We start from the raw sequence: 14,463 nt of genomic DNA, 5'->3' as shown, positions 1-14,463 counted from the left end.
TTTATACTTGGACTAGGACCCTAAACCCAGAGTAGATGAGACAATGAAACAGAGGTAATGTAGCAGGAAGCTCAAACTATCTCTGTTCTCAACCAGGACGATAAATAAAACATGTTGAGCAAAATAAATAAATACTAATAAATGGACGAGAAGTTTGGAAAAGGATACAGCAAAATATTCACTAAGACATAATTCACATAATTTTGTATCTTTTTCAGCCAGATAATAGATAACAGACAGATGAATGTTACCAAAGCGGTAAGAGTAAAGAAGGTTATGTTGCTGTAGTATACTAGTATACTGTAACTATAGTTACCGTTTTCACCTCTTGGTCTGTTCATGTTGCCTGTAAAGATGCTTATTTTCTTCCAGCACCTCTATTAGATCACCTTCTACAGGCTGTGAGTCTGTCCAACATCTACAGTAAAATTTATTTTACATTCTATTTTTTTTATTTGAGTAAAAGCAAGTTGTGATGTATCTCCTGATGGTGATTGCGCAGTAGTGTAGTCAAAGTATCCAGCAAGGTGACGAGGAAACAGCATCTTTTTTTTCTTCTTGTTGGTGGATTTTGTTTTCTGTCGTCTTATCCTCCCCCTTAGCCAAAATCTTTCTGGTTTTCTAACACATTAAGTCTGCACCATCACAATCGACAGGCACCGCGATGTTACCCCCCCCCCCCCCTCCCTGTAGCAACCAAGCATGTTTGATTAGCTGGCTTTACCACAGTATGGGCTGTACAATGGCTGCTGGAAAAGACAAGTGTTTTGTTGTTGACTTAACATCCAGAAACCTCCTGCTGCATTTTTGCTGGTTGTGCAGGCGGCTCCACTTCTGCTTTTCAAAGATGTACAGTTGTATAATTGCGCATCGGTTTGCAACTGTTTTCATGTTGAGTTGCAGTCGGTGGTAGGAGCTCATCTGGACTTAAAGCTTAATCTGACAGGAGCTGAAATAGGCAGAACTGACCAAACTGAGATTTCACTATTTACAAATGATTTGGTGCAAAAAAAAATGTTGTTTTGCAGCCTGTAGACCTTTGCTAAGGTAGCATAATAGTTCACCTTTAAAGGTTACTGTCAGAGTCTTTTAATATAGAAACAATTTGGTATAGATTCTCTTCATTTAGTAAAGGTTGGAACACATAAAACATTTTTGTGGGAATATGAGCGAAGTCCCACAATAAGCGTTGAACCATGGAGCAGTGTTTTAATCAACAGACGTTAACGCCTGACTGGACTGTGAGGCCTGTAAACTCTGCATGGATGGAAAGCTCTCAGTTTGCTGGCTGCTGTTTTGAAGGCACCGGTTGCTCTGCGTACGTTCAAAGAAGCCCAAGTCAAGTGAACGACCTGCAGCCGGCCCGGTGACCTGTTGTGACCGGTGGGCAGATCGGTGCAGACGATCCCCACACGCTCCGAGTGGCCGTGGAAAATCTCCCTCAGCTCCGTCCCCAGAGGGACGAGCGACAGTCGGGTTCCCTAAGTGTCGTTTCTTTCGGTGTCACCGTCTTCGTGTGACGCTCTGACTCCAACAAGTAACCCCAATTTTTGCTCCTCCCACTCGGCGGAGCACAGCCGTGCGTTCACTCGCGTCCGCCGCATTCATCTGCCTCACTGCTCTGTACTTTCTGCTGTCTTATCAGAACACAGAGACACCAGTGATCAGCCTGAGGAACCCCACCCCAGCTGGGCCTCTGGTGGCCACATGTTGGCCTTTTTGGATCGTTTGTTATTATTTCTGACTCTAATGGCTTTCCGTTCACAGTTCTATTTTTGTGTCCTGTTCTTTTTGCATTTCTTTAGATCCTTACTTTAACCCGTTAGAACCTGAGTTTCAAATCTCCGCCTGGATATTTTTTGCATACTTTAATTGTACGCAATTCTTGAAATGTCCTGTGAGTAAAATATATTTGCCCACTTATCCATAACTATAAGTTATGGATAAGTGGGCAAGTTTAAGTCAATTAAAAGACAGAGTGCCCCTCTGGTTAATTTCACTTCCTGCTACGGCGGGGTGGGGTTGGGTGGGGGGGTGAAATTACCGTAATAACCCCGATATCGGCTGGAAAGTGCAACGTCTCGCCTTTCAGAAACTGTTGGAATTTTTCAGATAGCGCAACCTGTGGCAGAATTACAGTACTGCAAATTCAGCTGTCTCATCGCCGATACGTTTGGTCTGGAAGGGTTTAATGAAAGTCTTTAGTTTTTGGCTCAGTTCAATCATTTGAGTCCTCTTACACCCTCTTTGTTCACTTATGTGCCATTTTTGCCTCAGCTTCTTGGTTCAGGTTCTTCCCCAGCTGGACTGTCTTGCACTGATTAGTCCCATCTGATTGTCTCACTGCTCAGTCACCTCCCCTGTCGTTAAAAGCCAGTCGGTTGTGTCCCCCCCTCCCTCGCCTGTCAGATGCTGAGCAGTTCCCTTTGTTGTTTTTCACCTACATGCATTTATCAGATCAGACAATGAAATCCCAGGACTGAAAAGGTGTTTTAAAGGAAAATGTACTTGTCAGACATGATGTGAAGGTCTTTTTTTTTTAAAAAACTGAAAAATTACAAAAAGCACCTATTCGACACCACAAAAGACTGGATAGAAAATGAAAAGATGCATTGTTTCAGACTAAGCGGCAGTGATCCCTGTCCCAAATCCTCTTTAAACCCTTTGAGCTTGACTGAAATCTGCTTTTGCAAAAAGAGATTCCTCCAAATATACCGTTAAGAAGCAGCGTGTGGGATTTAGTGACACGTAGCGCTAAAGTAGTCGTCAGTAAAACGGCCCCGCCTGACCTTTTCCTGTCAAAATGTGACGCAAACTACAGCAGTCTGGATGCAGAAAAACACGGGAATGCCCAAGACCCGACTGAGCTACATAAAGTGTATCATAAAGTGATCATTTTAAAGTTTCGTGTCATGAAATAGTAGGACATTAAACGCTTGATTCAACACAAAAGTGAAAGGATGAATTCATAACACAGCAAAAACACAATATCGTGCAGTTTTTGGTTTAGTTTCTAGTGGAAATCTGTCCGTACACTTGAAACAAGACAAAACTAACTTACGAGTAACTCTTTAGCATCAAACAGGAGCTCGTTTTGAATCAATTATTATTTAATATTGATGAAAACAAATTATTTTACTTGTCAAATTGGAAAAATGTCATATTTTTCATCAATATGAAGGAATTATTTACTCAAAACAAGCTCCTATATCGTGCTGCAAAGTTACTTGCAAGTTAGTTTTGTCTTATTTCAATATATGCACTAGAAACTGGACTAGAAATACTTATAAAGATTCTCCAAAAGCAGCAGTGGCAAATTCTTTTTATTCTATATTCTTTAAGTCCGTAACTTTCTTTTTTTTTGCCTAACATTGAGGGCAATTAAAACAAAGTCAAGACAAACTGAGACAGATGTGAAGAATAAAAATAAAAACAACTCCACTGTAGCAGCAGGATGCTCTGTCAATGTTTCAACAAAGTCGGCTTTGTGTCAAAATACAATAGGCAAGGAAAATGAATTTGTTTCGCCCATTTGGTTTACAGTGCAATTCAAAGTGCTTTACAGAAAAATGTAAAGAGTTTAAAAACAGAAGTTGAAAACATAGGCATAAATTAAACAACATAAAACAAATGAAATACAAGAAAAAACAAATCAATAATGTAGATTTGTGCTTTAATTTCCCTAAGCAGATTCATTTCGAATATCTGTCCTCATTCTCCTTGTTTTATATATAAAATTCAGATTTTTCTTTTGATTGCTCTTCTGCAGGTGAATTGGTGAATAAAAATCAAAATGAATGCCGCCTACAGAGGTGAAACTCGCATGTTGTGGTCTAAACATGCATGCAACTACTGCATGTTGTAACAACTAAATCGGCATATTAAAAAATAACTTACGATAACGTAGCTAGCTTTTGTTTTTACCTCTAGTCGATACAGACAGGCAGTGTTTTTTTAGAGTGATCATGAATTTTGTTATTCAATTTTTACTGTCTGTCAGTAAAATTCTGGCAGACAGTAAAAATTTACTATCAAACTGCCAAAAACAACCAATCAGAGCCAGGAGGCGGACCTTGGTGCTGTCAATCAACCTTGTGAAAATGCTGCTAAATGTACTAATAGTGGAGAAACTACTTACCGTTACAGAAAAACAGTTTATCCGCCCTCACGATAGCCTTAGCTCTCTTGACAGGCTCTGCTGACTGTGAGAAGCTGCGTTGCAGAAGAGCGACACACACACACGACCATGATTGACGGCGATAAGATCCACCTCCTGTCTCTGATTGGTTGTTTCTTGTTAGCAGTGGGAGGAGACAGGGGAGCTCTACTCTTTTCACAGATTACCTCACACACTGTGACAGTTCCAACAATTATGTAAAAAAAAAAAAGTTTTTAATAAAAGTTTCCAAGTGCAGCTTTAACTGCATGGCTGAAGGCCACAGCTTTGGACTCTTGTCAGGGATTTCCACTGTGTTCTTCACATATCTGGAGTGGATATTCAATTATTTCCTCTGGGTAACTCAGCTTCCTGTCCAACTATATGTTAGTATAATTGGCGAGTCTAACTTATGTGTGCAAATGCGCATGTTTTTTTTAATTGTTTTTGGGGTTTTTTGTCTTGTAATTCAGCGTTGGCCTGGATCTCCAGGGTGTAGTATCCAACCCCCCCACCACACACACACACGTCCCCAGTAATCGGTGGGCTCTTGTCCTGGGATGGATGAAGCAGATAAAGAAAACGAGTATTTTAAGTATTTTAAGCCTGAGGGAACGTTTACACCTGCTGCACATGCTCTTAGCTGCACTGTTCAGGAGTTGTTGTCCAGTCATTTGGCGACTATTTATAAAAAAATAAAAAATAAAAAAAAAGAACGATGACCTTTTCACTGAGCTGCTTTAGGGAGCAACTATGTTACACACACACACACATACATAGTCACAATTTATGAGTCTCTAGTGCATCGCAGATTTGTATTCATTGCTGATTGCCCGGCCAAACTGGGCAAAATTAACTTGTGTGGATGACTTCAAAGAACTAATGAGAAACACGGCGCGGGCAATTAGCCCTTGTTTTTTAATTCCCCCGACCACGGGCCGCAGATAAGTAAATCAGAGAGCCATTTGTTGTTACCTGGGCCTTTTGATGACAGACGGCGGCCTAAAGTCCTTTCTGCTTTAATGAATGTGACTTTCTAAGCTTGCGTTTGAACAACTAGGGCTGTTCCGACCACGCTGCTCGAATACAAATGGATTTCTATGCTGATGATACGACACACGTTCGACGTCAACTGAGAACAGCGAAGTAGTAATTGTTGTTGTGCTCCAGCTTCCTTGTACGTGTGCATTGCTTTTCTGTTTGCACAAAATACTTGAGTTGCAAAAAGAGTAAGTGAAATAACATTTTTGGATGTATTTGCTAGCACGTCGTCTGGCAAGTTGTCCTAAAACGCATAAAATATACAGTACAGACCAAAAGTTTGGACACAACTGTGTGTCCAAACTTTTGGTCTGTACTGTATGTTATATTTCATTACAGTAACATGATATTTTATGGATAATTTAGGAAAAATCTCATCTTTAATTGGATTGCGTTTACTATGGAAGGAGAAATATAATGATTATGAAATGGAAATCCTTTAAAACAAAATTACTGGTGGCACAATCATTGCCAGCATTAACAATTACTATTAAATATTTGTAACTGAAGTCATTTTTCTAAATGTTTTTCTGTTTATGTTGGTCAGAGGGTCTACGAACTATTAATTGCTAATATATGACTTCCTATTTCCCCGGGACAGAATCATTATGTGACACACAGCTCCATTTCCTTTAAGTCTTTACTTTGCAAAATGGGAACGACTCGAGAATCTAAGTAGTGAAATGATTAACTGCAAGAACGTGGAAATAAATTCAGGAGCGGTATATCATTCAAACGAGAAAACGTTCAATGAAATTAAAAAAAAAGAGATTTATTCTCTCATTAAATCCAAAATATTTTCCCTTTCAAATAAGAAAGGTGGCAGCAGTAAAGCAGCAACACCTCTTGGGATTTTTAGATGTTGTATAGAAGCAGCACTATGAGAAGGAGAGCCTCTTTATGCTGCAACCCATTAGAAGGGTATATTTTCACATCATTAAAACTAGGAAATATCTCACTATTGCCAGACATAAAACTCGCTCTGTCATAACCCTAAATTTCTCATTTTATCGAGTTTCGCAATTTGCTCTAGCGAGAAGGTTCTCTCGTTATAACGAGATCCTGGATTTATTCCCAAGCGCTGGCTGTTAAACGCTCCTGCATGTAAGTGAGGCAGACGGCTGTCGACCCTCATGCATCAGGACAACGACTATAAGAAAACAGCTAACTGCTTCCACTTGCCAATATCTACAGTCAGAACGAAGAAATAAAAGTTTTCAAATGACTTGTGACAAAGTCTGAAGGCTAACGAAGGATTGAAGTAAAGCAGGATGGCAAAAACAAGAAAAAGACAAGAAACATCTTTGGAGCTCATTGTTAGAACCCTGCAGCAAAGAGCGGCGTTCAAGGTCACTGGAGCTCATCACAGCTGTTCGTCACCATCGGCGTCCCAACGGGGTGATGGGAAAAATTCCTTGAAAAACATTTTTGAGTCAGACTTTTCAACTCGAGCTTAATTACTCATTGAGTTTTTAAAAAAATCTCCAACTACTTGGAGATTTTAAATGAAAAACACAGAACTTGGGGGGCCTGTTTTAAAAGAAACTGAGCGCCATCTGGGTTTTTAATATCTGTATTGGTCCTGATATTGAAAAGAATTACAGATCGTTTATGGTGACAACGTGCCTGATCCATAAGCACACATCTATTCAGTCTAATTCTATTCTTTATGATTGATTATTACTTTATATTTAGAGTTCCTATTTGCTCTTTCTGAACCATTTGAGAGAAGATTTGCTGCAGTTTCTTTTTTACCTGTTTGACCAAAGTAGTCAACATGTTGTTTTTATCAGTTTTCTTTACTATTTATTTTCCATTTTGTGTTATACTCCTAATTGAAGTTATTTTTGCATGTTGGAGCAAGCTTGTATAGCCGTTGGTGTATTTAAATGTGCTGTAATGGTTCAGAAATATGTCAGCGTTTGAAAAGAAACTGAAACTTTTTCAGTGAATTCAACACTGTTTTTCTGTATCGGATCGGTTATCGGCCGATACGATACGTCAGATATCGGGATCGGTATCGGAAGTGACAAAAGTGGCTCGGTCGGTCGCTAGCTTTAGCGGGATCATGATTCAAGTTCGTGAATACGCGGAAGCAAGTGCGGCGACTTCCGCTGAGAAATGTGCAGAGGTGAAGATCAGAATGACATCTTATAATTGACCAACTTTACTCTGTCTCCGTTGCATGGAGCGCTGTGACTAAAAGCGATGACACACAAAATCAGATGACATAAAAGAGACAGAGAGCCCGCGTGGAAACCAATGCGCTGCTCTTTTGTTTGCACTGTTACCTAGTAACTAAGCCAGTTACTGTTAGCATCTGTCAGTGGAATCATAATGACTGACTGACTTGGTTTTTCTTCTCTGTCACATGGCGAAATTGCTCAGAGCCGTGAGGGTGAGGAAAACAAAAGAAAAATATCAAAAATAATTTCTCTTGAAGTGTTGGAAACAAACCAGCAGCTCATCTTGACGATTTTTCAGATTCTGGTTGCATCAAAAGTTGATGAAAATATGCCTCACTTTAAGTCGATCTGTCTTTTGACCTCATGAAGGTCAAACTACGCAACACAAAGTGGATAAACACACAACCACCTGAACGTTAAGTCCCCTTTGATGCAGCTTTGTTGCAGTTATTTGATTCGAGTCACTGAGGAGCCGTCTTGAAGCGGCTCTGGTGTCTGCTTACCGGGTAACAGATGATCGCCCGAGGTGGGTGATCTGTTCTGCTTTTTGAATATTTCAGAGCCCTTTGGCGTTCCTTTTGCTGCTGAGCCCGGACCGGCAGAGCAGAAGCTGAGGTCTCGGTGCCAACAGTCATCGCGCCGCCGCTCCGATGGCCACCAAGAATAGGTGGCGAGTCTCCGTCGTGAAGCCGTGTCACAGGGAGTTCCTGTGAGCTAATGTGATTAATAAGTTGACTGGAAAGGGCAGCAGTAGAGACACATTCATGCAGTCGTGTAGGAAGGTAGGGAAAAAAAACACATGACATAAACTCCATTGTTCTTTTAGTGGATAAAGATAACAGAGTACCGCCAATAAAATAATAACGCTGTTGTCATCCAACGGAGAAAAGTAGCAAGTAAGCAGGAGACAATTAGGACCTTTTTTTTTTGCTAGCTTGGTCTATCTCAGTCTCACCGAATAAAGCTAACCTGGTAATCCGTTCTGACAAGAGTGTTTCTAATTATATTTCACCCTGAAACGGCAACCCGTCCAGCTGTGTGGTCACATGACCATCTTTATCACAAATAGCCGCGTGCCAAACAGAGACTTGCAGCCGCAGTTTGTTTCCTCCTGGCTTACAGCTGTCCATTCGTCAGAGAGCCAGACTCTCCTGGTGTCAGCCTGCAGAGAGAACAGCTAATGCGTCACTGTCAGCTTCCAACATAATGACACATTAATCTTACAGAAGGTTTGGTTCCAGGATCTCCGTTTTTCTCACCTCTGGATGCTTTCTACCAAGTGCTAGCTACCCACTGCGGGACAGAATACTTATTGCCTTGAGGTTCTTCCAGGAGATTTGGCTCATGCAAACTTCAAATTTGCAATTTTAGCTAATTGCAATTTCTCTTTTTAAGGCTTTCAGCTTTAGGTGCTCAAGATAATTTTTTGCAAAGGCAACACCCTGTTGTGTGCGTGGGTGCGTGTGTGGGCGTGCGCGTGTGTGTGTGAGAGAGAGAGAGAGCAGTCACAGTCAAACAAGGTTTTAGTAATTTAAAACAATAATGCAATAACTACGAGATGTTATTTTAAATTGTTTGACCATTTTATCTTAGTAACCTTGGTGACGACTGAGGCTAATTTTTACTAGGCAACAGTCTTGATGTTTACTCTCTCAAAAATATAAACCCTTCCCTTAACTTTGAGATTTCAAAAAGGCTTCCAACAACTTCAGACCATTTAAAAACTAAAAATTTTACATCACTTTTACTATCTGCTGATAGTAAAAGCAGATAGACCTGTTCACCAACTGTTAAAATATCAATAAATTCTTAAAATTAAATAATATTATTCAGTTCCTCCAGGATTTTGTAATTCTTTTTGTATTTTTTTCAATATAAAGTAAAGTGTTTGTGGTAGGAATTTGGAAATGCAACTTTTTATTACTGGCTGTATAGAACATGGACTACAATCTGATATCAACTAAGGCTGAGGCAGCTGTTTAGTGCAAGTCAGAAAGTTTTTGACCATTTTTGAGAAAGATCTGCAATAAGCTCCCAGTTATTAGTGCAAAAAATTGCAGGGATTTGTTGAGTTTGCGTGAATTTCCACAATAATTCTCAAGAAACTGGAGTGACTGATTGATATAATTTGGCAGTGAACAGATAAAAACGGCATTGATTTGATTGATTGCCTAATACTTAAGCACACTTTGTGTTAAGTCTAGATTCTAGAGGGCCACATAAAAAGCTATGGCGGGCCGGATTTGGCCCACGGGCCTCAAGTTTGACACGTGTGTTAGAGTGTTTTGTGGAGCTTCAGAAGTTGAAACGACTTTATGAAAAACTTTATAAATCTCTTCATGACTGTGAAGAAAACAGCCATTCACTGGGTCACAGCAGCATTTGAATGGTTTCTGTCTGGGAGGGAAGCTTAGGTCAGTAGAGGAGGGGAGATGCACTTCGTTGAGAACCAGCTATCAGCCTTGATTGTCTCCAATTAATTGCTTGTCTGGGTGGCTGCTCTCCAGGGCAAAACGCATCCTGTTTCTGCAGCTGACATTATTACCTGACAGCTTACACACAACGAGTTCCCTGCCCGGAGTCTGTTTGAAGTGTCTGCTGTTGAGCATAAAACAGGAGCTCACTCAGTCGTGGTGTAGAAACATGTGAATTAAGGTAAAAGACCCCAGAATGATTCTAATGTTAGAGCTTAAAGGCGGGTGTTCTGATCTACTCTGCTTGTTCCCCGTCTGCTGAATGGTTGTGGATGGCACACAACTAAGCGGCTCTCTGCATTGATTCACCTTAAGCATGCTTCGGTGTCCCATCTGTTAGGAAGAAGGTGACTGGCAGGCGGAGAAATTTTGATCCTCTGATTGGTCCAAGACACAAAGACTATAAAGAAAGTTCATATAAAATGACAGGAGATAATTTTTTTTTCCCTTTCCAGATGGATGTATCAGATTTGACAAGAGTGTGTAGGCCCTTATGAGGTCCATCTTACCTAAAGACAGAGACGAGGGAAGCTGGAGTTAAAATGGTGAGCCAGATTGATCAAATGAAATAAGCAAGTGCCTCATGTTCATTTGCCTCGTGAGAGTCCTTCTTGACTGCTGTGGCCTCCTGGCCCTCCACCCAAACTCTGCTGATGGCCACTTTGGTTTCCTAAGCTTTGGCGTTGGAGTCTACCGTCTCTGTGCCAGCTTCTTAAACTCTGTGTTCTGCCAGATGGAGATTCGGGTTGCTTTTCTGAAATCTGTGCCTGGTTGAGGTGACGTCCCCCATGTGTTTTCGTCTATTTTCTGCACGTTTTCATCACCTTATTTTGTAGGTAAATCATAAAGATTAGGATGCTGTATTTCTTTATTGTTTAAAACCTGGATCCAAATCCACCTGAGCGCTTCATCCCTCCAGATTAACAACGGATCTATTTTCTGCTTCTCTTAAAACGCTCTGTGTACACCAACTCTTACTTTAGGCGGATGACCTGGTCTTGGCCACATTTTTGTCCACTTTCAGATAATCAGGTCACTGTAAGATGTTTAAAACCTTCAGCATAAACCTTAACCATCTCTGCAACCTTAACCCTGACATGTTTTGATGTGTTTCTTGATCTTCTTGACGCTGCTCGTTCGCTGATGTTCTCTAAACCTTGGAGGCCTCGGATTTTGATCTGAAAATGAAACTGTGAAAATCATTTATTAGTTGCTTTGCACTTAATTGTGACGCAATACTTTTAGTTGGCGAGTTGACGTTTTGTAGATGTAAAGAGAAAAAAATGCCTAAAAGTTCAAGGTGTATTAATACCATATGAAGTCGCAGCATCTCTCTTTAAAGAGTCTATATCACAAAAGCTTCAAGTTTAACGTCGTGTTGTTTTGGTTGTCGGTGAATATCGAGTTTTTGCTAAACATTTATGGGAAACACGATAACCTCGGCTCCACAATGCTTGGGCCTTTTCGCCTTTGTGCAAAAGCCTTTTGACTTGCTTTGCCCTTGTTTTCTTTGTGTTGTTGTTTTTTTTCGTGTAGAAAACTGAAATCTGCAGCGAGGATAGAAAAATGTCACCTCAATAGCATCCGTTCTTTATGTTTTGTTTTTTTTCCCCCAATGAAATACTCCTTTTAAAGACAATAAAACAAAAAGAAAAACTAAGGCACAGCTTTGATTGCCACGGAGACGGAAACCAAAGAAAGAAGGCCAAATGAAAGTACTTGGAAAGAGAGTCGGGTCTTAATGGGATAAGGTCTAAAAAAGTGTAGCTCTGGGCTCGACTCGCTGGGGAATAATCGATGCATAATTGTCTCTTTCAAGCGAACACTGATGGAGGTGTTTCATCACAGCAGTTTACGATGAAGACTAATGTGTGACCATTACGCCCTGAGGGCCTCTTCGCTCAGCAGCTCCTCTGTCTTCAGAGGCTCCTGAACAGCAAAGTGTCTTTAATTCAGGGCCTTTTTTTTTGTCTTCACTTTCATTTATAGAAGCAGGTAGAAGGTGGAGCAACAGTGAGCAATTTGATGAGTAAAATGTATGTTATTTTTCTTCTTCTTCTCCTTCAGTGAAACCAATTGTCATAGATGTGGATATATTTGTGAACAGCATCGGACCGGTGTCTTCAATCAACATGGTAAGTCCAACTTCACTAGTAGCTTGTGGCGTGCTGGAGGTTTGAGTGGAGGAACGGGTTGCTGTGGGCCGACTTTGGTCATTTATTCAAACATATTTTAGCAAAATATTTACTGCATGTAGAAATAAAGGAAGCTTTCCATTCAATATAAGATCATCTTAATCTCCGGGAGAGATTCGCAAAATACTGAATCGCAGTTATGATCCCGATGCAATACAGCTCAGCAATTGACACACAGGGTTATAGATCAGAGCAAACCAAAATTGTTTCTGTTTGCTGAATGCCACAATAATGAGAGAGACAGAGAATAAGTCCGACATTGACTCTTGTGTCTTGAAATGTTATGATTCTTATGATCCACACCCAAATTGTGCAGGTTTTTTTTTATTTTACAAAATAAAATATGAGAAACATGTCATGCTTTTCATATTTCAAAACTGTTTTGTATTTCTTTGTTAATTATTGCTTTTCTTAGTGTGTCTGCTGCAAAATTGTTTTACACCAGCTGTCGTTATTATTTTTGAAAAATATGGAGGTTGATTTTTGGTGATATGTGCAACTAAATGGATTCATGATGAATACTATTATATGAATCCTATTATATTTCCTATTATTCCTATTATATTTATAATAATATTTCCTAATAATCCCATCATATTTCTAATGTTCTAGTCCGCTTTGCATCCACAAATTATGACGGGCGGTGTGGTTAGGTTTAAGATTACTTAAAGTGCCTGCGTACCTAAAACATATTCAGTAGCACTACATAGAGCGGCCTTTTAATTTGAGCCCCATTTCGAGCTCCTTTGTTGCAGATGAATTCACTTACAGTAATCTCCGTTGTCATTCCTGCACTGTTTTTAATTGCAATGCGCCGTATAATTCGGGGTGTCATGACTCCGTGGGCCAACAGATGGTGATTCGTTCCTTTCTGCACAGATTCACTACAAGTTGAAGTAGATGATTTTCACATTCGAAGGCCTTTCAATAAGAGACTTATTATGTTCATCTATGAGGAAAAATCCCAAATGAAATGAGAATTGTAATGGTTATTAGAAAATGTTATTGGTCTGTCTGAAGTGCTTTGGAGGGGTACAGTCCATCCGTCTGTCCGTCCTCCAGTCATTATGTATGTTCAGCTCAGTGTCAGGCTCTTGTTATTCCCTTATCTATTACATACCTGGAGTTTTGCGTTGATTTTTTTTTCCATACTTGCTTGAGAAATCCTTTAATCTCCCATGGCAACCATTCAGACGCCTGAGTGGACCTAGCCCCTCTTTCGAGGCGCAGCTCCTCCTCAGAGCTGCAGTTTTTAAGGTTCCTCCTCACAGAGCTGCCCTCCACGGCGACTCCCCCACCCAGCTCCTCCAGACTAGCCAGCAGCAATTAGCAAACACCTGGTAGAACAGCGCCTCTCAGTGCAACGATGGTGAAAAAGGTGTTAAAGAGGAGCGATGTTGTGATGACTTCCTGAAGTCGGAGTTTCAGAAAGAGCAGGAGTTTCTTAAAGAGACAGATGCCCAATTTCAAGACGTTAAATTGCATTTCTTTTAAGTCATATTTGATATATAGCATTTTTATAGCAACTAGCAAGGTAACATAGTTACTCTATTGTGCTATAAAATGGCACCATGTGCCTAGAACACACATGGTACTTTCCCTTTAAGAGATTTCTCTCAGTTCAGCTCTTCTTGCTTGCTGCTTGTGTCCTGCCCTCCTCGTTGTATTTGGAACTTCTTCGTATCCAAAATTAAGACACAACGTAACACCCTTCTACACAGTGGGACTTTCTCCAAGTTGTCTGTAAAGTAGCTGAGTAGGATGTTTCTTGGTTCTGCGGAGCAAAAGCTGGAGCTCATAAATTGCCTGTCAGAGGGAAGCAAGCGTCATGTCCCCACTGTTAGCTGTAAAACTGTAAACAATAATTAAAGCACCACAACTTCGTAACATAGGGGAAATACACAGAGAGCCTCTTGCTTCATTTTGCAAGAACGTGGTTTCTAATCTCACTTATAATTTATAGGGATTTATCATCCCTATAAATACTCGACGTTCTGTACATCCACACTGTTGCATTTAGTGTCGGCAAATTTTTGCACATCTTCATATCAAAACCTGTATGAGTGGTTGATAAAGGCGTATCTGTGTTTAGAGATAGCACCACAGCCACAATCCTACATGTATTCTAAAGGGATTTTATGTGACACACCATCAATAGGTCTTGTATAATTGTGAAGTTGAAGGAAAATGATTCAGGGTTTGAATTTTTTTTTTTCATAAATAAATATCTGGACATGTCACCAACAGCTTTCTTCTCGCCACTCTATTGACTGACTCTCTGATCTTTCCCTGCCACGTTGTCTTCTCTTTGACAATAATTTTACAAGGATTCATTCAGTAAAGTCAAGCTTATTTGTGTTGCATCTTTCAGCAACAAGGCAGTTCAAAGCGCTTTACATCATAAAAAACAT

General features: G+C 40.3%; 1 protein-coding gene across 1 annotated transcript in view; it reads left to right on the top strand.

Moving 5' to 3' along the window:
• The window catches only part of gabrg3 (gamma-aminobutyric acid type A receptor subunit gamma3), a 42,664-nt gene that overhangs the window by 1,460 nt on the left and 26,741 nt on the right, over positions 1-14,463 (top strand). Inside the window, exon 3 of the mRNA XM_032573280.1 lies at positions 11,925-11,992. Coding sequence (XP_032429171.1) covers positions 11,925-11,992 — 68 coding nt within the window. The remainder of the gene's footprint in view (positions 1-11,924; positions 11,993-14,463) is intronic.

The sequence above is a fragment of the Xiphophorus hellerii genome, chromosome 9, assembly GCF_003331165.1.
Source record: "Xiphophorus hellerii strain 12219 chromosome 9, Xiphophorus_hellerii-4.1, whole genome shotgun sequence".
In the NCBI taxonomy this organism is placed as follows: Eukaryota; Metazoa; Chordata; class Actinopteri; order Cyprinodontiformes; family Poeciliidae; genus Xiphophorus; species Xiphophorus hellerii.
This window is presented reverse-complemented; position numbering and strand designations above follow the sequence as displayed.